Source organism: Podarcis tiliguerta (assembly GCF_965153285.1).
Source record: "Podarcis tiliguerta genome assembly, chromosome: 4".
NCBI classification, from domain to species: domain Eukaryota; kingdom Metazoa; phylum Chordata; class Lepidosauria; order Squamata; family Lacertidae; genus Podarcis; species Podarcis tiliguerta.
In genome coordinates, this window is record NC_139537.1 from 7,187,254 (window position 1) to 7,211,114 (window position 23,861).

General features: G+C 46.3%; 1 protein-coding gene across 6 annotated transcripts in view; it reads left to right on the plus strand.

Annotated features, from left to right (window-relative positions):
* Nucleotides 1–23,861, plus strand: part of FCHSD2 (FCH and double SH3 domains 2) — a 145,944-nt gene that overhangs the window by 93,592 nt on the left and 28,491 nt on the right. For all 6 annotated transcript variants that reach the window (XM_083436398.1, XM_083436400.1, XM_083436399.1 and 3 more), the window contains exons 11-12: nt 10,285–10,401; nt 13,974–14,078. In XM_083436398.1, coding sequence (XP_083292524.1) covers nt 10,285–10,401; nt 13,974–14,078 — 222 coding nt within the window. The remainder of the gene's footprint in view (nt 1–10,284; nt 10,402–13,973; nt 14,079–23,861) is intronic.

Sequence of the window (23,861 nt, forward strand, 5' to 3'; positions counted from 1 at the left end):
CTGTCTTGCAGGCCCTGCGGAAAGATGTCAAGTCCCGCAGGGCCCTGGTCTCTTGTGACAGAGTGTTCCACCAGATCGGAGCCACGGCCGAAAAAGCCCTGGCTCTAGTTGAGGCCAGCCTAACCTCTCTGTGGCCTGGGACCTTCAAGGTGTTTTTATTTGAAGACCGTAAGTTCCTCTGTGGGGCATACCAGGAGAGGCGGTCCCGTAGGTACGAGGGTCCTAGGCCGTATAGGGCTTTAAAGGTTAAAACCAGCAGCTTAAACCTGATCCTGTACTCCACCGGGAGCCAGTGCAGCTGGTATAGCACTGGGTGAATGTGATCTCGCAGCGAGGATCCCGTAAGGAGTCTCGCTGCAGCATTCTGCACCCGCTGGAGTTTCTGGGTCAGTCTCAAGGGCAGCCCCACGTAGAGCGCGTTACAATAATCCAGTCTGGAGGTGACCGTCGCGTGGATCACAGTGGCTAGGTCAGGGCGAGAGAGGTAAGGAGCCAACTGCTTAGCAGTTAAGATATTTATATGTCATTTTTCTGCCTTAATTGCTAAAGCGCCCGAGGCAGCATACTTCAGCAGCAGCAGCGAACAAATACTATTAAGATAGCAGAGGACAGCAGACAAAAATAATTCATCTGCTAGGACACTCTTCCCCAACCTGCTGCCCTCCACATGAACTACAACTTCTGCCATCCCTGACCGTTGCCCATGCTGCCTGGGGTCAGTGCGAGTTGTAGTGCAAAACACCTGGAGGACACCAGATTGAGGAAGGCTGCCCAAGGGATCAAAATACCTTCAGCTGTGGCCAAAAGCCATCTTGAACAATAGGCATTGCACAGAAAATGCCCTCTTAAGCACCCCACTTAACTTCATCTTTGAAGGTACCGTGAGATACAGAAGGCCCCGTAATTAACTTGTCCTAATCTTCAAGGGACGTGGGTGGCGCTGTGGGTTAAACCACAGAGCCTAGGACTTGCTGATCAGAAGGTCGGCGGTTCGAATCCCCGCACTGGGGTGAGCTCCCGTTGCTCAGTCCCTGCTCCTGCCAACCTCGCAGTTCGAAAGCACATCAAAGTGCAAGTAGATAAATAGGTACCGCTCCGGCGGGAAGGTAAACGGCGTTTCCGTGCGCTGCTCTGGTTCGCCAGAAGAGGCTTAGTCATGCTAGCCACATGACCCGGAAGCTGTACGCTGGCTCCCTTGGCCAAAAAAGCAAGATGAGCGCTGCAACCCCAGAGTCGGCCACAACTGGACCTAATGGTCAGGGTCCCCTTTACCTTTAATCTTCAGGGGCCAGGTAAAGGAATGGGTGCCGTGCTCAGTTAGCCCCCCCTCCAAGATGCAGGAGCTTCAAACTGTAATGTAGGCTCCATTATTGAGCCAGTACAAATGTATTCAGATACAGTACTTGAATTTTTTCTTTGGTTTTCATTATACTGAAGTTGACATAAAAGCAAGACAAGCCTTGTTTTGCTTTTCCAAAAACGCATGTCATCAAATTGGATCCAGGAAACAGATAGTGGGGTCCTTATTTCTGTCAGTCCACATAGCCGATGTTTCATTTTTGGCCATTTTACTTTCCTTCTAAATTTCATCCCGCAAGTCATTCTTTGGATAATACTCAAAACCAGGAATTCTATATACACTCTTATTTTTCTCCTCGTTAACAATCCTTGAAGTAGGGGGTAAAAATATGCAACTGTTATGCATTTTAGTCACCTCGTTTCCATTTTGTGTTGGAGCTGTTCGGCGCAAGTAGCTTTTTCATGGGATATGCATGATTGTTTTCAATGGGCAAACTGTGCAGTGAACATTACAGAGTAATCTGCTGACCTGAACTAAAATCAAGACTCCCCCCCCCCCGCCCGATCAATGACTAATTTTTCAATCAAATAAATAGTTCAACAGAATTTGGGTGCCTCTTCCTAGAGAGGTTTCAGTTGCTTAACTACAGAGCGGGGAGAGATAGGGGCATATGCAGTCTAACATTTATAGCTGTTAAACTATGTTTTTCTGCTTGGAATAATTCAGCATGTTTTCAGGGTGCAAGTGAGAAGCCGGCTATGTCTTGGGAGGGTTAGTAAAGTCGACAACCCAGGATAACACCTTCAGCCACCAAATACATGTATTTATTTATTTTTTAAAAAATATTTATTAAGGTTTTCAATATATTACAAAGATTTGAAAAAAAGAAGAAAAAAACAAGAAAATATAAAAAGTGAAAAAAGAAAAGTGAAAAAGAAAGAAGATGCAAAATAGAAACAGTTAAAAACAAATCAATCTTTCCATATCATATCTTTCATTTACTTGTTTCCCTGACCTCCTCGCACCTCCCTTTCTTGCATTCCAGTTCAGTTGGTTAATTCAGCAAATCCTTTCCCTCTTTAGTTTTATCTTAATCTTTTGTCTTAATATATTATAGCTTTAAATTATCACCTGTTAACAATCCATTTTTACATATTCCTTAACCTTGCTGCTAAAAAGTCCCACTTTACTTCAATCCAGCATCATTCTAACATTCATTAATTTTACAGTGTTTCTGTAAGTAGTCTTTAAATTTCTTCCAATCTTCTTCCATTGACCCCTCTCCCTGGTCTCGGATTCTGCCAGTCATTTCCGCCAATTCCATATAGTCCATCACCTTCATCTGCCATTCTTCCAGAGTGGGTAATTCTTGTGTCTTCCAATACTTTGCGATAAGTATTCTTGCTGCCGTCAGCCACCAAATACATGTAAAAGGGGGTCAGTAAAAGAGGCAGGTGACTCTCCTGCTGCCAACAGAGGGTTGTTGCTTGTTTTACTGTACAGCTTCGGATCGATCCAGCCCACTGTACAACAGCAAGCAGAAGGTGAAATTTCAATACACAGCCATTCTCAACTTGCCGGATTATCCCATTCACTTTGTACAGGGCAGGTGTGTCGCCAGTTTACACTCCTAGAAGATTACCCGCCAACATTTGTATAGTACTGGGACTCTGTTAAGAATTGAGAACCTGCCCTGGTCACGTAAATTACTGGCTATGGAACATTGGGTTCCCACCCAACCGTCGTGCTACCCTTTGCAGGAGGACGGTAGATCACATTTGAATGTTGTGGTGCAAAGCTGGTGGCTTACACAATCCAGGCTGAAGGAAAATCTGAGTGTTGTGATTAGAAAGACTTTGTCTTGAGGCCGAGGTTGGGGAATTGGAGGGTGGAGGCATAGCAAATAACAGAAGACAGTGGGAAGAGCAATGGAGGGGAACAAAAATGGGCTTAAGGGAGGTAGTTTTAACTTAGCAATGGGGTGAGTGGGGTTCTATCAAATTTTGTTAAAAGCAAATGGACTAAAATCAAATCCGAACCACAAAGCTGTCAGGAGGCAAGGTAAACGTCTTAATCAGAAGTTTCCCCAAACTGCAGTGCACTTACTATCAAGCTCACTAATGCATAGATAAGCATATTTGCAACAGCATGGCAAAATATAGGAGGAAATTTGCTAGCTCTTTATGTTTCCTGATTGGAAATGGAGGCCCCTTCCTCAAACAGCATGTGATCCTGTGAGAAAATGCAATAAACAACTAAATCTACTGCCAAGATAATGGCCCCAAAGAGCTGAAACAATTTTTTTTAAAAGCAGTTCTTTCCTGTTTTTGCCAAGTTGCTGCCTGTGACATTATATTCTGTACGTTGGAGGTTAACTGCTCTAACCTTGGGGTATTGCAAAATTCACTCATGCCTGATTCATTCTAGCCAATATGCAGAGTGATGGTCAGTGCTGAAGTGTAGAATTCTAGCTGATACTAAATGCTACAGGTTTTATTTATTTATTAAATTTATATCTCACCCTTCTTCTGAAAGGAACCCAGAAGAGTGAACACCGAGTGATAAAGCAATAAGCACATATTTAAAGCACCTTAAAAGCAATCCCGATACAGATTGGAAAAGATATTAGCTTAAAGCAAGCTTCCTCAACCTCGGCCCTTCAGATGTTTTTTGAGACTACAATTCCCAGCGTCCCTGACCACTGATCCTGCTAGCTAGGGATCATGGGAGTTGTAGGCCAAAAAACATCTGGAGGGCTGAGTTTGAGGAAATCTGCCTTAAAGGCTTGCTGAAAGAGTTCAGTAGGCTGCAAGTCTCCTTGGAGCGGCAGATCAGAATCCACATGTTATTTCACATTCTGACCTAAAAGTGGGTCACACCAATGGCACCCCACAATTTTGGGGTGGTTTTTTTTTTTAAAAAAGCAAGGAGGTAAAAGGGGTAAGGAAATAAAACATGCAGAAAGAAAGACGAGTACAAAGAAACAAACGGTGAATGTGTAGGTTAATTTCTTCTTGCAGATACTGTGGGACCCCAGGTCTAAAACCATATCACTCTCACCCTTTGAGAAAACCTGCCGCAAATGAAAAACAGGGCTGTAAAGTGAGAGCCATTCTTCTCTCCGAACTTCCTTTAGGGTTTTCCGAAACTCCTGGGAAGGCGGTGAATAGATAAGGCAGAACAAAAATAGTATTATTAGCAAAGTTGGGTATTTGTGCAGGGGCATGAGTCACTTCATTCTGTGGGACCCAACAGGCTTGTGAACACCCCCATTTAGAAAGCCAACTTTTTTTCTCCTCCTCCTCTTTGCAGTCTTCCTTAGACAATCAAGGAGTCTGTAGTTATGTGCCAAGAGCCTTTCAAAGATGCTTCTCTCCCCGTTCCCGCACCCCGCCTCGGAACTGGGGATGCTTTAACAGGAACCTTTCTTCTGCTTCTATTTAAACATCTGCGCGTTGCATGTGAGAAGTGCTAGATTCTAACACAGCTGCTGTGGTAGTTGGCTTGTCTGCACAGAACGAGGAATTGTTGGGAGCCTTTGTGCAAGTTTTCACACTGCATGTGAGCGCTATTAACAGAAGAATACATTATCCCGCAGTGCTTTCAGAGACTCCTCTAAAGTAAAAACGGTACAGCGAGTAGTCCTACAACTAAAGTAAAAATAAAATAAGCCACAATAAATCCAGACTGAAAACGAGGGGCATCAGGGTGGTAAATTCAACTGTGCCTTTTTAAAAGGCAGAAGTCTTTTAAACCCTAAATTGTGCATATTCTCCTGCTCTCAGTGGCTGGGCCCTACAGTGGTGAGCTGTAGAAACCTCGCCCCATGTCTGTCCAAAGCAATGACTGAGTTGTTTTGTTGCACTTTGTGTATGGTAGCTGGCATGCAATAAATGCTCATTTCTGTTGGGAGTTTTCTGATTTTTACAATGATCAGCTAGGCATTCCCTTTGCAGCTCTAATGAGAGCCTGGCATGTTGCTGTTTTTTTTAGACTTTGAGCCGTTCCTCTCTCAGACTCCTCACCATTTATGAGAAAATAGGTGAGAAATCAGGTTTTCTCCTGAATAAGCAGTCAAGCTTGCAATACATATTTGACCCAGTCTTTCTGCCTTTCTGTAAGGCAGGTGCGGTGCTTCTGATGGGGAACAGAGTCTAGAGATTCTGAAATACAGGCTGTGGCCTGGTTCTCAAAGACAGAAGTTGAGGTTGGGCTGAGCAACTTCGGACTGGTGGAATGTTCTTCGCGCGCGCGCGCGCACGCACACACACACACACACACAAATAAATAAAATCTATGCAAATAGGAAAGTAGCTTGATAGGGGAATGGCTTGGCTAACATAAGAACATAGGGAGAGCCTGCTGTATCAGGCCAATGGCCCAGTGTAGTCCAGCATCCTGTTCTCACATTGGCCAACTAGATGCCTGTGGGAAACAAGGGAGAAGACTATTGGCAAAACCTGTTTGGTGTTTCGCAACTTTCCAACTAGTTGCAGGAGCTTAGCCAGACCTAGCAAAGTAACGCAGAATCCACAGAAGCAATTGGCAACTTGGCTGCAGACAGGATAGACAAAGCAGGAACCAGGAACTTGTAGTTAGGTGTTTATTATATACAGCGGACTATTTACAGGAACAGAACAGAACACGGATCTTTAGCTAACTCTCTCATACACGACTCGCAACACTCAACCTCCAACTCCTACACTCAAATTCGTACTGCTGAACTAACACATTCCAGTTAGTAGGCCGTTAATCATCACTCCCTTGAGAGAGCTTCACCAATCATGGAGCTGTCTCCGTGCCTCTGTATCACCAGGCAGACTCACTCCTCCACATTGCCTTGGCTGTCTGCCAAACCCTAATTGACTCTGCGTGAGTAGCTGCACGTATTCAGATTCCCAACAAAGACCACCATCATTTTGGTGGCCCTTTTCTGAGCTTTTTACAACTCCACAATATCCTTTTTGAGATGAGACAACCAGAACTATACCCAAATGCAGTCACACCATAGATTATAAATTGTGACATTGGCAGTTTTATTATTATTGAGGAGCGTTTCATTATGCAACCCTGACAAAGGCCCAGTTACTATTTGTAAGTTCTACACAATTGCCTGTAGTTCTTTGATCTAATCTGTTTGAGAATCAGTATGTTAGTTACTAACCTGGCTGGTAGTTGTCGGCTTGCAGTGGGTCCAGAGGCCAGCTGGCTAGCCCTAGCTGGGTCGTCTCCTTCCAGCCATCCCACAGCGAAGACCCATCAGCCTCTGCTCCGATGTAAATCAGCAACCCAGGCTTCAAAGCCAGGGCACACTATATTAGCAGAGCAAACTGCACACACAGAATAGGCGTGAGGCTTGTGGAAGTATACTACAACTACAAATTTATTAATCATAAATCAGGACAAAGAAACATGTCGTCTCTCTCTTTGTCTTCTCGGCAAAAGAATCAAAAGCAAAAGCTATACATACAAGGAAGTTCGCAGCAAACTGTGCTGGAATGTAAACAGACATGTGACATGTAATAATCCCATGTTTGCTCCTTAAGGTGGAATGGAATTTCCCAACAGTTTTGTCAAGCAGCCAAGCTGGTCTTTGGCTGAAGATGCTGTTAATGTTCATATCTGGGATCCCTAAACAGCATCTCACATTACGTTATAATGTTGTGGTCCCCAGTTTAGATTCTACTTTAGTGCTCCAGGAACAATTTCTAGCTTCCCTTGTTGCTGTTTGAGCAAACCATGCCGTTTTTTGGCATCACTTCCTATCTCATGACCCCTGTCCATTCCCCTGCCTCCTCTTTTGATAGACAGTTATTCTACCACTTCTTAGGAGTAACACTCTTTTCAGGTAGGGTTCATCTGGCTAGATGGTTGTGCCACGGGACGGCTGATATTGTGCCATTTTGTGTACTTGAGTGCTCTCTTTTGCTTTCAAAGGCTGGAGGGTTTTTCAGAGCGCTTTCGCCGCAAGTCTCAAGGCAGAAAGTGAATCTATAATTAGCTCCGCTTTTTGGACTGTTGTTTGTCCTTTCAGGCCAAAATGGGGGAGGGTTTGTTTTCTTCCTCCTGGATGGAGTTGGAACTAAGATCCCGTAATAAACATTGGCACCATCTCAGCAAATACACATCCCTGCTGGAATTCAGTTAGTGTGGCTGAAGCCTATATGAGCTTGTAGCCCACACAAAAAAAGAGGGGCATTTCAAGAACTGTTCGAATTCTTACGTCAAGCAGGCCACAGCTGAATAACAATGGAATAGACCATTATGTGTCCTGTGTTGTTCCTAGCAAGTGAGCTGGCACAACATACCAGATTAGGCCATACCCACCAAAGTTTTCCCTGGAGCTGGAGAAATTTTCCTCATGGTGCACAAGACGTGTGATTGGTTGGTTGAAATAAATGGTCCAGCGAAATCTATAATCTTACAGAATAATAGGATTGATGAGCAAATCCTGCAATTTTCTTGGTGGGACACTTCAAATAACCCAAGAATCTTACGGCGCTGAACCAATGTGTTGGCATTATGGCACCTGAATACCGTCCATTCCAGCAGAAACAACCATCACAGCTACCCTTCAGGAAATATATTGGCATGGTTTCTATTTTATTTCCGAGACAAGCCATATTTTCTTTGGCAGCTGACACTCAAAAGTGGCACACATCCTTTGTCGGCATCCGTCTGTCTTAAGAGTGTGCCTCTTAAGTGACAGCACTGAACTAGATGAACCCAAAGGTCTGACTTGTGGCTTCCTATGTAGGTGGTGAGAGAACTGAAGTCTTCTACAGTCTGGCCCCTTCTCCTTGTGCCCTCCATCTTTCCCAACATCAGGGTCTTTTCCAGGGAGTCTTCTCTTCTCATGAGGTGGCCAAAGTATTGGAGACTCAGCTTCAGGATCTGTCCTCCCAGTGAGCACTCAGGGCTGATTTCCCTAAGAATGGATAGGTTTGATCTTCTTGCGGTCCATGGGACTCTCAAGAGTGTCCTCCAGCACCATAATTCGAAAGTATCCATTCTTCGGTGATCCATGGACAAAGACAACAGGTATAAAACATTAAGAAAAATTAATTAGTGGAACAACAGGGGCACTAGTTGAAAGTCACCAGAAATACCCAAACTACCCTAGTGATGCTAGGAGTGCTCTGATGGTGTTTCCTGCTTAGCAGGGGTTTGGACTCGATGGCCCTTGTGGTCTATTCCAACTCCATGATTCTATGATTCTATTCTATGATTCTATGATGCAATGGGTCCATGTGTCTGGCTGTTAACCAGAAGGGTGGTAGTTCAAGCCCACCCAGGGATGGCTGTGGGCTGGATTACTTCATTGCAGGGGATTGTACTAGATGACCCCCCCCTCCAACTCTGCAATCCTATGATTCTATCAATTTTGTTCTGAGACCCCCCCCCTTTTTTTTTAAAGGAATAAAAATATCTGCCTGGTACTGAAAATATAAAAAGGTATCCCAAGCAAGCCTCCCTGGCCAGGAGTGGGGGGGGGGGAGAGATCCACTGGTGGGGTGGATAAGTGTGGGAAATGTCTGCTCCCCAGCTGCTATCCTCCTTGCTTCCTGCTACTGGGGCACCTTGCGGGAGGGCATCATCCGACAACATCCGTTGCTTAGGGGAGAGTTAGGGGATTTATTGTAGAACCTTTAAAGAGGAGACTGGAGCCAATTCGTAAGTGTAGTTTGAAGGATTAAAGTGGGTAGCTCTTGGATTTTTTTCCCAATAGACGTAAAAGTCCCTATTCACGGGGAAGGAGGTAATGGGCACAGTCTTCCTGCTTTAGAAGAACGTACTTTTTTTTTGCATCTCTGCAAGAGAGCCAGTGTGGTGTAGTGGTTAAGAGCAGTAGTCTCGTAATCTGGGGAACCGGGTTCACGTCTCCGCTCCTCCACATGCAGCTGCTGGGTGACCTTGGGCCAGTCACACTTCTTTGAAGTCTCTCAGCCCCACTCACCCCACAGAGTGTTTGTTGTGGGGGAGGTAGGGAAAGGAGAATGTTAGCCGCTTTGAGACTCCTTAGAGGGAGTGAAAGGTGGGATATCAAATCCAAATCCAAGATGCTCTGATGAAAGAGAAGGGAGGAAAGCAGCAACTGTTACAGTGGAGAGGATTGCCTCTCCTCAACTTCTGGACCACTTGTACTTTATATGGTTCTTTAGATGATTGAGACCTTTTCCGTTCTGTGACGTGCAGGAGCTCAGGGTTGAATGCATATCCCTTTATCATCCAGCCCACCCCGAACACCCCTGCTGTCGGCTTTTGCAAAACGTGGTTGTCCCATCATAGGACTGTTGCCTGTGATGCGAGAACCGTCCTGTAATGGTGCAAGTAAAGCATTGCATGCGCTTGTCAGCTGCTGGTAATAATTTCTGGGGTGGGAGTGCGGATCAATACCTTGCTTTTGCCTCGATTAAATGCATGGGCTAGTTTGGTAAGTATTCAGGGTCTTTGTGAAATCATCTTTTGTTCATGTGTTCACCAATCTCGTGAAAGCTTATGAAACATTGGGAAACGCAATGCAGAATAAAGTTTAGATCTCAGTTAGATCTCAGCCCCCAAATTCCCTCTTTGCCTGAGGCATTTTATCTGCTCTTTGTTTGGTTCCTCTGCTTCAGAAATTTATCGTATTAAAGATAATTCCTTTTCACTTTACAGCAGCCTCTTTTTTTAAAAAAGAAAGAAAACAACCCGATCTTGCTTTTTGAAAAGCATTAAAGAGCAAATTACGCTGGTTTCAGTTTTTTCATTTCCCCCATGACAAACCTCACGGACAGACAGCAGGGCTTTTTCTGTGTTTGAAATTTGCTTGTTATGTTCGGCTTCATATAACAAGAATCTGGGAAAAGCCCTTTTGCGAAGTCTTGTAAGTGAGTTAAATAACATTTTTCGGATGGCTACATAAACGAGGATGTCACAGGTGGGAAGGCCGGACCCAGGAAATCCCCTCACTCACTTTCCTTTCTTGTATGTGTGTGTTTCAGAGTAGACAACTGGAATCTGAGACCGGAACGACAGAAGAGCACAGTCTGAACAAGGAAGCCCGAAAATGGGCCACGCGTGTGGCGAGAGAGCACAAAAACATTATTCACAGTCAACGGGTGGGTTGAAAACAAATAAGATTATTGGTGGCTTCTTACCTGTCCTGTTCATCCAGCCACCTTGGTGAAGGACTACACCACTCATATTCCATTTCACAGCATCTGTCATTCCATGAGGAAAGGAAACAGCTTCCTTGGTTGTAATGGTTCTAGGGGTTGCTCGTGCGTAAGCCGGTGCAAGCACCTGGCTGGATTGCCTGAGTGAACCTTCTCTGTCCGGACAGCCACTCACCCGTGGCTGTCTCAATCGCTGGCAGAATCCGTCAGTGGGCGTTTCTTGAACTTCTTCCAGCAAAGAAGCTCTTTGACGCCTAGTCTCCTCTTCTGCGCAAGGAGGGCGTAGGCAGTGGAGGACCTCTACTCTCCCCGCTGGTCCCCGGCAAGGAGTCATGGGACCGCCTCACCGCTTCCCCCATCTGCCCCCCTTCTCCACTGGTGCTACGCTGATTCTCTTCCCCAGAAGATGGGCTGCCTCTCCCAATCCCGGGACGCTCTCCAGAATCCCTCTGGATTTTGCTCTCTCCCTCCGGCACTGATGGCAGTTCCCTGACGTTGGTATACCCTATTTTTCGCTCCATAAGGCGCACCAGAGCATAGGGCGCACCTAGTTTTTAGAGGGGGAAATCAAGAAAAAAAATCTTATTTCCCCCCCAGCCCCAAGGAGCAGCGTACAGGCTGTGCACAGCCTGTCCGCTTCTCCCAGAGCTCTTTTTTAGCCGCACACAACCTCTCACTGCTGGAGGGGTTGCACGCGGCTATGGCATAAGCCAAGACAGCGAGCGGGATGGATCCGGCTCACTGTCTTTGCCTCCTCTTTAGCTGCATGCAACCTCTCCAGCCAGGAGAGACTGCGTGGGGCTAAAGAAGCCATAGCCCACATGCAGTCTCTCCCTGCCGGAGGGGCTGCTTGCAGCTATCCCTGAAGCCTTTGGAGCGCAGCGCAAGTTCCCGCTGCGCTCTGGAGGCTTCGGGTTCCTTTTGCTGAAACCGGGGGAGCAAGACTCTCCTGGCTTCAGCGAAAGGAACCTGAAGCCTCCAGAACGCAGCGGGAACTCACGCTGCGCTCCAAAGGCTTCAGGCGGCTATCCCTGAAGCCTGGAGAGCAAAAGGGGTCGGTGCGCACTGACGCTTCTCGCTCTCCAGGCTTCAGCGAAAGCAACGCGAAGCCTCCGGAGCGCGGAGGGAGCGCTCCCTATGTGCTTCGGAGGCTTCGCATTGCTATCGCTGAAACCAAGGAGCCTGCATTCGCTCCATAGGACGCACATACATTTCCCCTTAACTTTTGGAGGGGGAAAAGTGCGTCCTATAGAGCGAAAAATACGGTATATATTCCATCCTATGGCATCCCACATAACTCTGGCTTTGGCCTTGTTTGCACTGAGAGAGTTCTTTGTTCCACATTGTCCCAATAGATCACCTTGTTCTTCAAAGTGCTTGAACTGGGATGTGTGATAATTAACACGTGATAATTACTCTCAGTCATGTTGGCCATGTTTTCAAGGGGCTTGCCTTTGCCAGAGTTGTCTCGTTTGTTTATTAGTTGTGTGCTGCCACACTACACTGCAGCGTTACCTTGCCAAGATGTTTCGTTTTTAAGGGCAGTCCAAATTAGAGGTCTCTGGTTCATTTACAAATCTATGTCCTTGTCAGTTCGCACCAGGAAGGCCTATACGACATTTAGGATTGTGAGAGAGTTGGTTCTCCTTTTGATTTTTCAAGCCCCTAATTTGTGTAGCTTCCAAGTAGCTTCAGGAAACATTAGGCGGCACTGCCTGTATGCACCGCTGAGGAAAAAGGGTAGTTCTCTAAATTTGCAAAGCAGTAGCTTTATACTGGTATAAATCTCAATTCTATTCGTTTTTTGTTGTTGTTTTTAATAATATTTATTAAATGTTTTATAGTTATAAAAAGAAGAAAAGTAGAAAAAAACAATACATAAATTCAACAGACAATACATCAACAATAAAAAGATACAATACAACAATACAACAAAAAAAGAAAACAAAGACATTTAAACACACATCCACGTTTCATATCTATATCTTTCATTTACTTATTTCCTCGACTTCCTCGCACCTCCCTTTTTTGCTGGTTCAACAAATCCTTTCCCTCTTCTTCAGTTTTTATTCTCTAATTTATCCTAACACAATTTAACCTTAAGTTTTCCACTTTGACACAATTCTATTCGGACTCAATTATACTTGTATGTGTTGTTACACACACATTTGTTTTAAAAACAAACCTACAAGGTTTGGTTTTTATGTAAGCCAGACAACATGGGTAAAAACTTGTACCTGAGAGGACATAGAATTGGAAACAAATAGATACTTCCCTCAATGTATTGTCATCTTCTATGTCTCCCTTCAGTTGTCCTTACCTTACAAGACTGTCATTTAAAATAATAGGAGCAATTCACATCACAAACAATTGACTCAGGTACTCTCATGCACTCTTTCCATAAATCGTTTCCATTTGCAGACATCTATTTTTATATCTTCATGGTACTGGAACCACACCTCTTTCCCTGCATAATCTTTCAGGCTGCACTTTTGTTAATTTTTGTTTTCATTTTGTTTGAGAAGCAAGCCGAGACACTGCACATATCTAAGCAATTTTATTTGAGTGGAAATGTCCAGATCAAAGGGTTATATCCTTAATTCTCCTTTCCTCCCTCTTCAAAGAGGAGGGAAGGGAAAATCTTGGTACTCTGTAGCATGGTTGTGACATTGCTTTTTAAATTTATAAACAAAGCCAGCTGAGTGAGACAGTTTCCAAGTTTCTTCTTTTCCTTTCCTCCTGATCTCTTGGAAAGACACCAGTCAGAGTAGGAGAAGGGCATGGCTTGGAACGTCCACCCTTACGGCATTAGAAATCAGAGCAAGCTCTGGCTCTTTTGGTTGTTTGTGCTGTGAGTTGTGGTTTGCATAAAATACAAGCTCTGTTGAGCTCAACACGGGCAAAGGCACCGCTGTCTTAAGCAACCATGAGATGTGTGGACCTAGATCTGTGTTCAAATGCGAATGTGTAAAGTGAGCAGCATTAAAGGATACGTGTCTGGTTTATTATTATTATTATTATTGTTATTATTATTATTATTAATTTGTATCCCACCCTCCCCAGCCAAGGCCAGGCTCAGAGCGGCTAACATCATAACAACACAATATGCATAAAAACAGACATCAATTAATTAAAATACCTCTTAAAATTAATTCAGACAAGTTAAAATCTGGGCAGGTGGCAATTATCAGGTTGGAATTGAGAGTGGTTGATACTTGCCAGGGCCAACTGTTTCCACTGATCCTACAAGGACCTGTGAGCGGGTTGGGGGCCTCCTTCGGGCTCGTTTTATACAAAGGGAAGTAAATCAAACCGCATAAGGGAGAGCAGCAAAGACTTCTCTTCTTCCCATTTGTGGCTGTTTGCAAATCAGGACGGCAGTCCGCCTGTTAAAGCCTTGCAAAGGAAGAGCTGCTGCGCGAGGTTTGAAGCGACGCTTCATATCCCTTCCAGAAACAACAGTTCAATTAAAAACACACCAAATGTTTTCCCCCTCCCCTTCCTGTTTCTGGCAGACTCTGGAAGAATTAGAATGCCACGGGTCTGTGGTGTCTGAGCAGAGCCGAGCAGAACTGGAACAGAAGATAGATGAAGCCAGAGAGAACATCCGCAAAGCCGAGGTGAGAGGAATGTTAGCTCCAGCCTTATCTCTGATGGTTTAGGGCAGTGGCTCAGATTGCAGCAGCTAATGGGTCGTCTTGCACCAGCGGTACATTATTTCTTTTTAGCAGTTTTCTCGTTGTGTGTGCAGCAGCTTAAAACATGCAAAAGGGTTCCTAAAATCTGTTTTAGATTGATAAAATGCAGAATAAACATGAGGCTGTGAGGAGAGGAAATAGCTCTCTTCCTCCCCAACCCCCCCACCCCAAACCGGGCAGTGTTGTGTTAAGGGTATGGTCACTGATTCAAGACACCTGTTGGCAAAAACAAGTACTGATGCTGCCAGGTTTCTTGGCTGAATGGGCTGCAGTAATTAAAGCAGCCGAGGGGAGGACTCCAATTAGGTCAGTGATGTTAACTCCCAGGTAGTTTTGACAACTCCTACATCTCCAACTCCTTGAAAGATTCCACCAACGGTGTCTCCGAAATTTTTTACACATGCCTTGGGAAGACAGGCGAACTAATGCCAGTGTACTGGAAGAAGCAAAGATCACCAGTGTTGAAGCAATGATTCTTCAACATCAACTTCGTTGGACTGGTCATGTTGTGTGGATGCCTGATGATCGTCTTCCAAAGCAACTACTCTATTCCGAACTTAAAAATGGAAAGAGTAATGCTGGTGGTCAACAAAAGAGGTTCAAAGACTCTCTCTAGGCAAATCTTTAAAAATGTAGTATAAACACCAACAACTGGGAAACACTGGCCTGCGAGCGCTCCAGTTGGAGCTTCTCCAGTCCAGCCTTTACCAAAGGTGTCATGGGCTTTGAAGACGCTCGAACTCAGGACGCAAGGTGCTAAGAGGAAGGCACGCTTGGTAAATCCACACCGTGATCAATTCCCGCCCGGAAACCAATGTCCCCACTGTGGAAGGATGTGTGGATCCGGAATTGGCCTCCACAGTCACTTACGGACTGATTGTTAAAACTGTGTCTAGGGAAGACAATCTTACTCGGCTATGAGTGATCGCCAAAGAAGATTGGGTACAAATTGCTACTGGAAAGGAAACTTTTTTAAAAAAACAACAACTTCCCCATGCTTTACCACCTAACATTTATCTGAGTCGAGTCTGTGTCTTGCCAGTAACAGTTCTCTTTTAACTGATCCTCAGTCATGCTTCGCTTGTGTCGTCCTCTCTGAAATCCTGCAGCCTTTGTCTGTGTGTGTGTTGCATCTCAGTGCCTGGGCCTATCTTTCAGCCTCCTGGTGTTGGCATATTTTTTGCTGCTAACTTTTCACCTCAGTGCTGACGTTTGCGTGGTTTTCGGCACATATTAATAGAGTCTAAAATTAACCTAGTCTGTTTTGGGGAGAAAATGAGGAAATCAATGAGAAAATGATTTCACACCTTCAGTAAGGCAAAGCAGCTGCTGCTGACATGTGCCTTAGTGCAGAAAACCTTTGTGAGGGAGGAGGAGAGTGCGAAAGTATCGAATGTCGACTTTTCCCCTCAAAAAAGAACGCAAGGGCCCTGCTTGGAACAGACCAAAGAATCTGGTTCCACATGCTGCCAAGAAGCCCATAAGCAGGTCAGAAAACAAGGATTTCTTTTTACTGTTTTTGCAAATTGTGAACATCCACCATGCCTCTGTTTCTTTTCTCTTTTTTTGTTGGCATCTGTCTGTCTCGAGACACAATGCAGTGCACCGAAGTCCAACTACTGGAGAATAATCACAGCGACTGCTGTGGCTGTAGAGACTGGTAGCTCCTAACTGCCTCCTGCGTTGTTTTTGCTGCTGTAACAGCACGAAAGCGACCTCTCTGGAATTCAAGCCTGGGCAGTGTGTCTGGAGGTCCTGGGCTTCCCACACAACGACCCACCTCTCGGCCGCACTGATGGGGTCCAAAGGAGAGCAGGGCATTTGGCACCAGCTTGGCTGCAGGAGTTGCGGGAAGGAGGCCTACAAGGCACCATCTAACCATCTTAGGGACTCCACTCTGGATTTGTGTAGTTGACTCCTTAGCCTTTTCTTCTCCCAAAGATGTCCCATAAGGCAGTCAGTATGGATTTTTCCTCTGAGTTTACTCCCATTCTCAGGAATGGATATAGCTGCAAGGCAGCAGAGGTTTAGCTTCAGAGTTTTCCTTCTCCTAGGTGGGCTCCCATCCCAGGTTGATGGGCCCCAACTGCCCCACATTTCCCTCTACAGCTCGTGCAGAAACCACCTTCTTGACCGTGGGATCCACTCTTGGTCTCATCCACTCAATCTGCCTGTCTTCACAAGTCCCTAACTCACTGAGGGTTTGAGACCCTCACCTGGTTTAGCTGGTCAGTCGAACCTCCAGTTCTGGGCACCACAGTTCAAGAAGGACACTGACAAACTGGAACGTGTCCAGAGGAGGGCAACCAAAATGGTCAAAGGCCTGGAAACGATGCCATATGAGGAACGGCTAAGGGAGCTGGGCATGTTTAGCCTGGAGAAGAGGAAGTTAAGGGGTGATATGATAGCCATGTTCAAATATATAAAAGGATGTCACATAGAGGAGGGAGAAAGGTGGTTTTCTGCTGCTCCAGAGAAGCGGACACGGAGCAATGGATCCAAACTACAAGAAAGAAGATTCCACCTAAACATTAGGAAGAACTACCTGACAGTAAGAGCTGTTTGACAGTGGAATTTGCTGCCAAGGAGTGTGGTGGAGTCTCCTTCTTTGGAGGTCTTTAAGCAGAGGCTTGACAACCATATGTCAGGAGTGCTCTGATGGTGTTTCCTGCTTGGCAGGGGGTTGGACTCAATGGCCCTTGTGGTCTCTTCCAACTCTATGATTTTATGATTCTCTCTTCAATACATTACTGCTTTTTATCTTCCAGTGTAGATCACGGTTTCTGTGGCAGCCCCTTTTTGTTGCATGAGTTTTGGGAGTGTTTGCCTCCCATGTACAATGATGAAAATGCTGTGTGCTGAGTAAACCTTATTTGTGTTATAATAAATGGGTTTCCACCAAAGCTGTCATGAGTTACCTGCTAACTTGTGGAACAAGTAAATATTTGTAAGGGGAAATGGCTGGAAAAATCCACTACAGCACTTGCAAAACAGCTGCTAGTAGCTGTTTATAGTTGTACTTTATTTCGTTTCTGCATAGTGCTGTTTTTCTGCATGGATCTGCTCAGACAAAATAATGAACTGTCCTGCTTTTTGTGAAGCACTTTGCTTCCCATAGTTTAATATTTAGGCAAATCCAGGCTTAACAGAATTTCAGGTGTTATTTTTCTGCTAGTAAATCATCTCCTAGGAATGTTCAACTGAGTCATGTTACTGGTCAATTATGTTCAGAGACGCACATGCCTAAAATTAGATGTCCAGTCTCACCAAAGCCATAATACTGCTTTTATGCAATCTGCTTTTAAAACATTCTGAAGAGCCTTGCTGCATTAAGTAGCTAAAAATGATGTGCTCACCTGTACATTGATGGGGGAGTGTTGGCTTGCAAAGCTTCTTTGATCAGAAGCTAAGGAGCAGCATGGGGTTAATTGACTTGGCTATGTTGATTTTTCACTAAATTCCAGAATATAATGACAGTTAACATTTCCTGTGAATGGTGACCTTCACCAAACTTGGATACAAATTATAGCATTGATGCAAAAGTAACTAAACTAACTTCACCCACCAGATTATAGAAGCCCTGGCGAAATCTTGCCTGGAGACTGCTTTTTAAAAAACAAACATCCCCTGTTTCTGCTTACGCATAAGTATATATATTGTGCAACATTCACTTAGCAATCTTGTGTGTATCCGTATATTTTAATAAATCACTAAGTCCAGGAAGCCAGTTCATGTTTTTTCCCCAGATAATCACTTCAGAAAACTGAAGAGCTCTGCTGTGCTGTTCTATCCCTGCTCCGGCTTCTGGAAGTTATCCGTGTAGCTTTTGCAGACATCAGCATCTCTTTCCAGCTCTGGGAAACAATTTCCCCTCTCCTGAACACTTGCCATCGCATATCTGCCCCACAGCACTGCTGGGACAGGCCTTCAGCACCTATTTTGCTGTTTTGTGCTGATGTGCTGGAATAGACAATGGAATACTGTGTCCTAAGGACTTGAATCAGCTGGTGCAGTAGTTTTTAGCCTTCACTTGCAATGCAGGGTTGGGTCAACCTGCAGTCCTCAGCCTAATTCCAAACGCAGCCTGCAAGTGATTGGTTCAGGCTTGGGGCAGCAGCAGCAGCTTGTCCCTCGACCCCACAGCTTGCTGGGCAGGAAGGTAAAGGGACCCCTGACCATTAGGTCCAGTCGTGACCGACTCTGGGGTTGCGTTGCTCATCTCGCTTTATTGGCCGAGGGAGCCGGTGTACAGCTTCTGGGTCATGTGGCCAGCATGACTAAGCCGCTTCTGGCGAACCAGAGCAGCGCACGGAAACGCCGTTTACCTTCCCGCCGGAGCGGTACCTATTTATCTACTTGCACTTTGACTTGCTTTTGAAGTGCTAGGTTGGCAGGAGCAGGGACCGAGCAACGGGAGCGCACCCCGTCGCAGGGAATTGAACTGCCGACCTACTGATCGGCAAGTCCTAGGCTCTGTGGTTTAACCTATAGCGCCACCCGCGTCCCCTGGGCAGGAAGGTAGAGATGCGGAAAGACAAGGGTGTGGGGACACACTGGCCACTGTGATCTATGGCAGGTTACCCTCCAGGAAAGACCCTCTACAGAAGAAAGGTTGCTACTGTTGTTCTATTATCCTCAGTCTTTTCCACTGAAACCTCTGAGGAGACCCAAAACTGCAAGGAGCTTTGCTGTATCGGGTTATGCAGTAACAAGGTGAATAATAGATTTTATGAAAGCCCATTTGTGTAGGGGGGGGAAAGAGGCCACCTTATAGCAAGTCAGGTTGGTCCGTCCATCTAGCCCAGTTCTGTCTGCACTGATAGGCAGTGATTCCCAGGGGTTTCAGGTGAGGGTTTTCCCAGCCCTGCCTTGGGGATGCCTGGGATTAAACCTGGGACCGGCAGAGCAGGTGGTCGGCCGCTGAGCTGCAGCCTCCCCACCATGACCAATCTTTTCCCACAAGGCGCAACCGCTGTGGATTATTTGGGACAAATTCTGGCATTTCTGCAGAGCAAAGGCAAGCACTGCCAGTGCTCCAGGTGGATGGAGTGCAAGCCCGAGAAGAAGTACAGTGGTGTCCCGCAATACGAATGCCTCGCAAGACGGAAAACCCGCTAGACAAAAGGGTTTTCCATTTTTCAATGCGCTTCGCAGGACGAATTTATGGGCTTGCTTCGCAAGACGAAAATGTCTTGCAATTCTTGAGGTTTTTTTCCACTCCCCACCCCCTTCTTCTAAGGCGCTAAGCTGCTAATAGCCTTTTAGCAGCTAATCTGCTAATCCCTTAAGCCTTTAATAGCCGCTAATAGCCGCTAAACCACTAATAGCGCTAATCCGCTAATAGGGTTGCTTTGCAAGACGAAAAACGGCTAGACAAAGAGACTCGCGGAACGGATTAATTTCGTCTTGCGAGGCACCACTGTAGTGGAATCTTCTGCAAAGTGCAGGGGAGCTCATGGAAGGTGCATTGGGGTTATTGGAAAGGACTGTAGCTCACTGGTAGAGGACATGCTTTACGTGAAAAAGTCCTCAGGTTCAGTTTCCATGTAAAGGTCCAGTCATGGCCAACTCTGGGGTTGCGGCGCTCATCTCGCTTTATTGGTCGAGGGAGCCAGCGTACAGCTTCCGGGTCATGTGGCCAGCACGATTAAGCCGCTTCTGGTGAACCAGAGCAGCGCACGGAAACACCGTTTACCTTCCCGCCGGAGCGGTACCTATTTATCTACTTGCACTTTGACATGCTTTTGAAGTGCTAGGTTGGCAGGAGCAGGGACTGAGCAACGGGAGCTCACCCCGTCGCGGGGATTCGAACCGCCAACCTTCCGATCGGCAAGCCCCAGGCTCAGTGGTTTAACCCACAGCGCCACCCAGGTAGTTCTGGGGAAATCTGGTTCCTGAAACTCTGGAGAACTGCTGTCAACTAATTCAGTTGACAGTACTGAACTAGATGAACCCAAAGGTCTGACTTGTGGCTTCCTATGTAGATGGTGTAAAAAGCAGAGACATCACCTTGCTGACAAAGATCTGTCTAGTTAAAGCTATGGTTCTCCCAGTAGTGATCTATGGAAGTGAGAGCTGGACCATATAGAAGGCTGATCGCCGAAGAATTGATGCTTTTGAATTCTGGTGCTGGAGGAGACTCTTGAGAGTGCCATGGACTGCAAGAAGATCAAACCTCTCCATTCTGAAGGAAATCAGCCCTGAGTGCTCACTGTAAGGACAGATCCTGAAGCTGAGGCTCCAATACTTTGGCCACCTCACGAGAAGAGAAGACTCCCTGGGAAAGACCCTGATGTTGGGAAAGATGGAGGGCACAAGGAGAAGGGGACGACAGAGGACGAGATGGTGGGACAGTGTTCTCAAAGCTACCAGCATGAGTTTGACCAAACTGCAGGAGGCAGTGGAAGACAGGAGTGCCTGGCGTGCTCTGGTCCAGGGGCTCACGAAGAGTAGGGCACGACTAAACAACAACAAATGTAGATGGAGAGAGAACTGAAGTCTTCTACAGTCTGGCCCTAAGGAGGTGACAGAACTGACGGTCGCTCACTATGACTTGTTCGCAAATCATTTTGAGGATAAAGTTGCTTGCATCCACTGGGACCTTGGCTCCATTGTTTCAGCAGATGAACCTCAGTCCACAGCACTGTCTAGTCGTATTACATTACATTAGTAAGGCTCAAAGGCATGGACAAGGTGCTTTCATTGGTCAGGATGACTGCATGCCCTTGCTTCAGCTCGTAGCCCAGCTGTGCCCCTCTCTGGACAGGGATAGGCTAACATCCTCTGAAGACAGTTCAGAAACTTTAGCTGGTGCAGAATTCAGCAGCCAGGTTGCTTACCGGGTTAAGACGGTTTGAGTATATAACACCAATCCTGGCCCGACTACACTGGCTGCCAATAAGTTTTCAAAGCCCAATTAAAAGTCCTCGTTTTGACCTATAAAGGCTTAAATGGCACAGGACCACAATATGTCAAAGACCCATATGAACCTACCTGGACCCTGAGATCATCCATTCTTCATGTGCCTCCTCTGGGAGAGGTCTGGAGGGTGACCTTTTCTGTGGTGGCTCCCTGTTTGTGGAATGCTCTCCCCAGGGAAGCTCACCTGGTGCCTTCATTGCATATCTTTAGGTGCCAGGCAAAAGCATTACTCTTCTCCCAGGCCTTTGGCTAATTAAATTATCTATGGGCTTTTAAATTGGGGAGGGGAGGTATTGGGGTTTTTTGTAACTATGGTATGTACTTTTCAGCTTTTAAAAACGCAAACAGTCCTGTGATCCTCAGATAAAGGGCAATATAATTTTTACAACAACAATATTCCTTGGCACATAGGTTGGTGTAGAAAAGATTACCTGAGGATAGAAAGTTGTGACAAATAGTGTGTTAAACTAAGACTTTAGGAAATCAGACTGGGGAGGTCTAATTTCTTGTAGACAATGAAATTCAGTTTTTGATTTTGATTGTAAGTGGAAGAGGGTAGACTAGAAATGCTGAAGGAGAATCTCCCCACCCCTTTGCAAGCTCATTCTCCTCTTACTTCATGAAAGGTTCAAAGTAATTATTAATGTTACAAGTTCTGTCCAAAAATGTTTCATCTTAACAGGTTAGGATGCAATGTAATGATTGTTACTGTTTTCCTTTCCTTCTGGAACAGATTTTTCTGCTTCTGTTGCAAACTCACGATTCTGAGAATTATGCTGACAGGAAAGGACAGTTTAGACGGTTTCCTTGTAACGTGCTTCATTATTTTAACTCATTTCCCTGAGGCTTGCTTAATAACAGGAAAAAGTGACAGGCCCCATATTAGACCAGTGTGGGCTCACCTTGAACTGGCTCCACAACATCTAATCTTCTGGTCCAAATTCAGGATGCTGATACCAGGGCTGTCTTAAGCATATGCGGCGCCAGGGTGCAAAGATCCGCCTGGTGCCCCCTCCCCGGTTGCCAAGTCCCAGGCGCGCAGGAGGGCGGAGCCGGCCAACTGCCTCAGCATCTCGCTGTCTCGGTCGCCCCAAACTCATGGCGCAGAGCAGCCCACAGCAGAAGAGTCGGCCGCGGCGCTCCGACCGATGGGCGGGCTCTTCCCCAGACTCCACTCTCGGGCCCCGGTCTCTCGGCCTGGTGCCCCTGAGAGCCCAGCGCCCGGGTGCCCCGCACCCCAAGTGCCTATGGGTAAGATGGCCCTGGCTGATACTTTCCTTTAAAGCAAGTTTGGGGAAACTGTGACCCACCAGAGTCATTGGTTCGCAGTTCCCACCTCACTGATCGTTGGCCAAGCTTAGCAGGGGCTGATGGGAGTTGGAGTCTTAGCAACATTTAGATGGGCACAGATACACCCCCCCCCCCCGCTTTAAAGCTGCAACTGGCCATGTTCCGATATATTTGAAGGGCGTGCCTTCACCAGTATGATCCTTCCCACTATTTGAGATCGGAGGATGTATCTGTGTTCAGGCTTGCTCCGCTGGAGCATGCGGCGGGCAGCGCTTTCTCTGTGGTTGTTCCCACGCTCTGGGTTGCCATCTTCGGTGAGAGATGTGGGTGACCTCACAGTTTTTTAGCTTTAAGTGGAGGCTGTTTCTTTTTTTAAACAATCCTGCTGCCAACATGACGGCTTCCGCTGGTGGAGCTTGCATTTTTACAGGGGGGTTTTATACGGATTGTGCCACTTTGTATGGGGTGTTTAAAACTGTGTTTCTGTGGTGGAAGTGCGTTGGTTCTTCCTCACCTGAGGAACCACTTCTCCTAGTAGATTATCAGTCTTGCGCATGCACAGAAAAAACCGGCCACATTCTCAGCCTGCGGCAGCTCCCCTTAACATGGTCCATGCTGTGCTATCTTGCCGGATCCTTGTTTCCTCTTCCTGCCTTCGATTGGATCCTCGGTGTCAGGGGACGGCCACTGGAACAGGGAAGGGAGGAAGGGGGCAGTTGGGATACAGGGGCCCTCCGAAAATCTTGCGAAGCAGTTCCTATTCCTGCGGTGGGGAAATCCATACCTCCAGTGGGGAAGAGGGGAAGGGACCAGAGGATGCTGCTGGGAGCCACAGCGCCGCACCTCAACACTCTGAGGGTGGGGAAGAAGAAGAGAAGAAGAAGAGTTTGGATTTGATATCCCGCTTTATCACTACCCGAAGGAGTGATAAGGGAAAGCCACACCTCCTGGGTAAAGGAGGGGAAAGGGCTAGAGGATGCTGCTGGGAGCCTCAGCACCACTCCTTGCCAAGCCAGCCAGGAGGGAAGCACGCCTCTTCTGTGCAGAGGTGTAAAACGCAAAGAAGGAAGGAAAAGGCTGGGGGTGACTAAGCTCTTATGTTGTGGGAGGACCCAGAAACGACCAGATGACACCAAACTGGGAGGGGTGGCTAACACCCCAGAAGACAGGATCACACTTCAAAACGACCTTGACAGATTAGAGAACTGGGCCAAAACAAACAAGATGAATTTTAACAGGGAGAAATGTAAAGTATTGCACTTGGGCAAAAAAAATGAGAGGCACAAATACAAGATGGGTGACACCTGGCTTGAGAGCAGTACATGTGAAAAGGATCTAGGAGTCTTGGTTGACCACAAACTTAACATGAGCCAACAGTGTGACGCGGCAGCTAAAAAAGCCAATGCAATTCTGGGCTGCATCAATAGGAGTATAGCATCTAGATCAAGGGAAGTTATAGTGCCACTGTATTCTGCTCTGGTCAGACCTCACCTG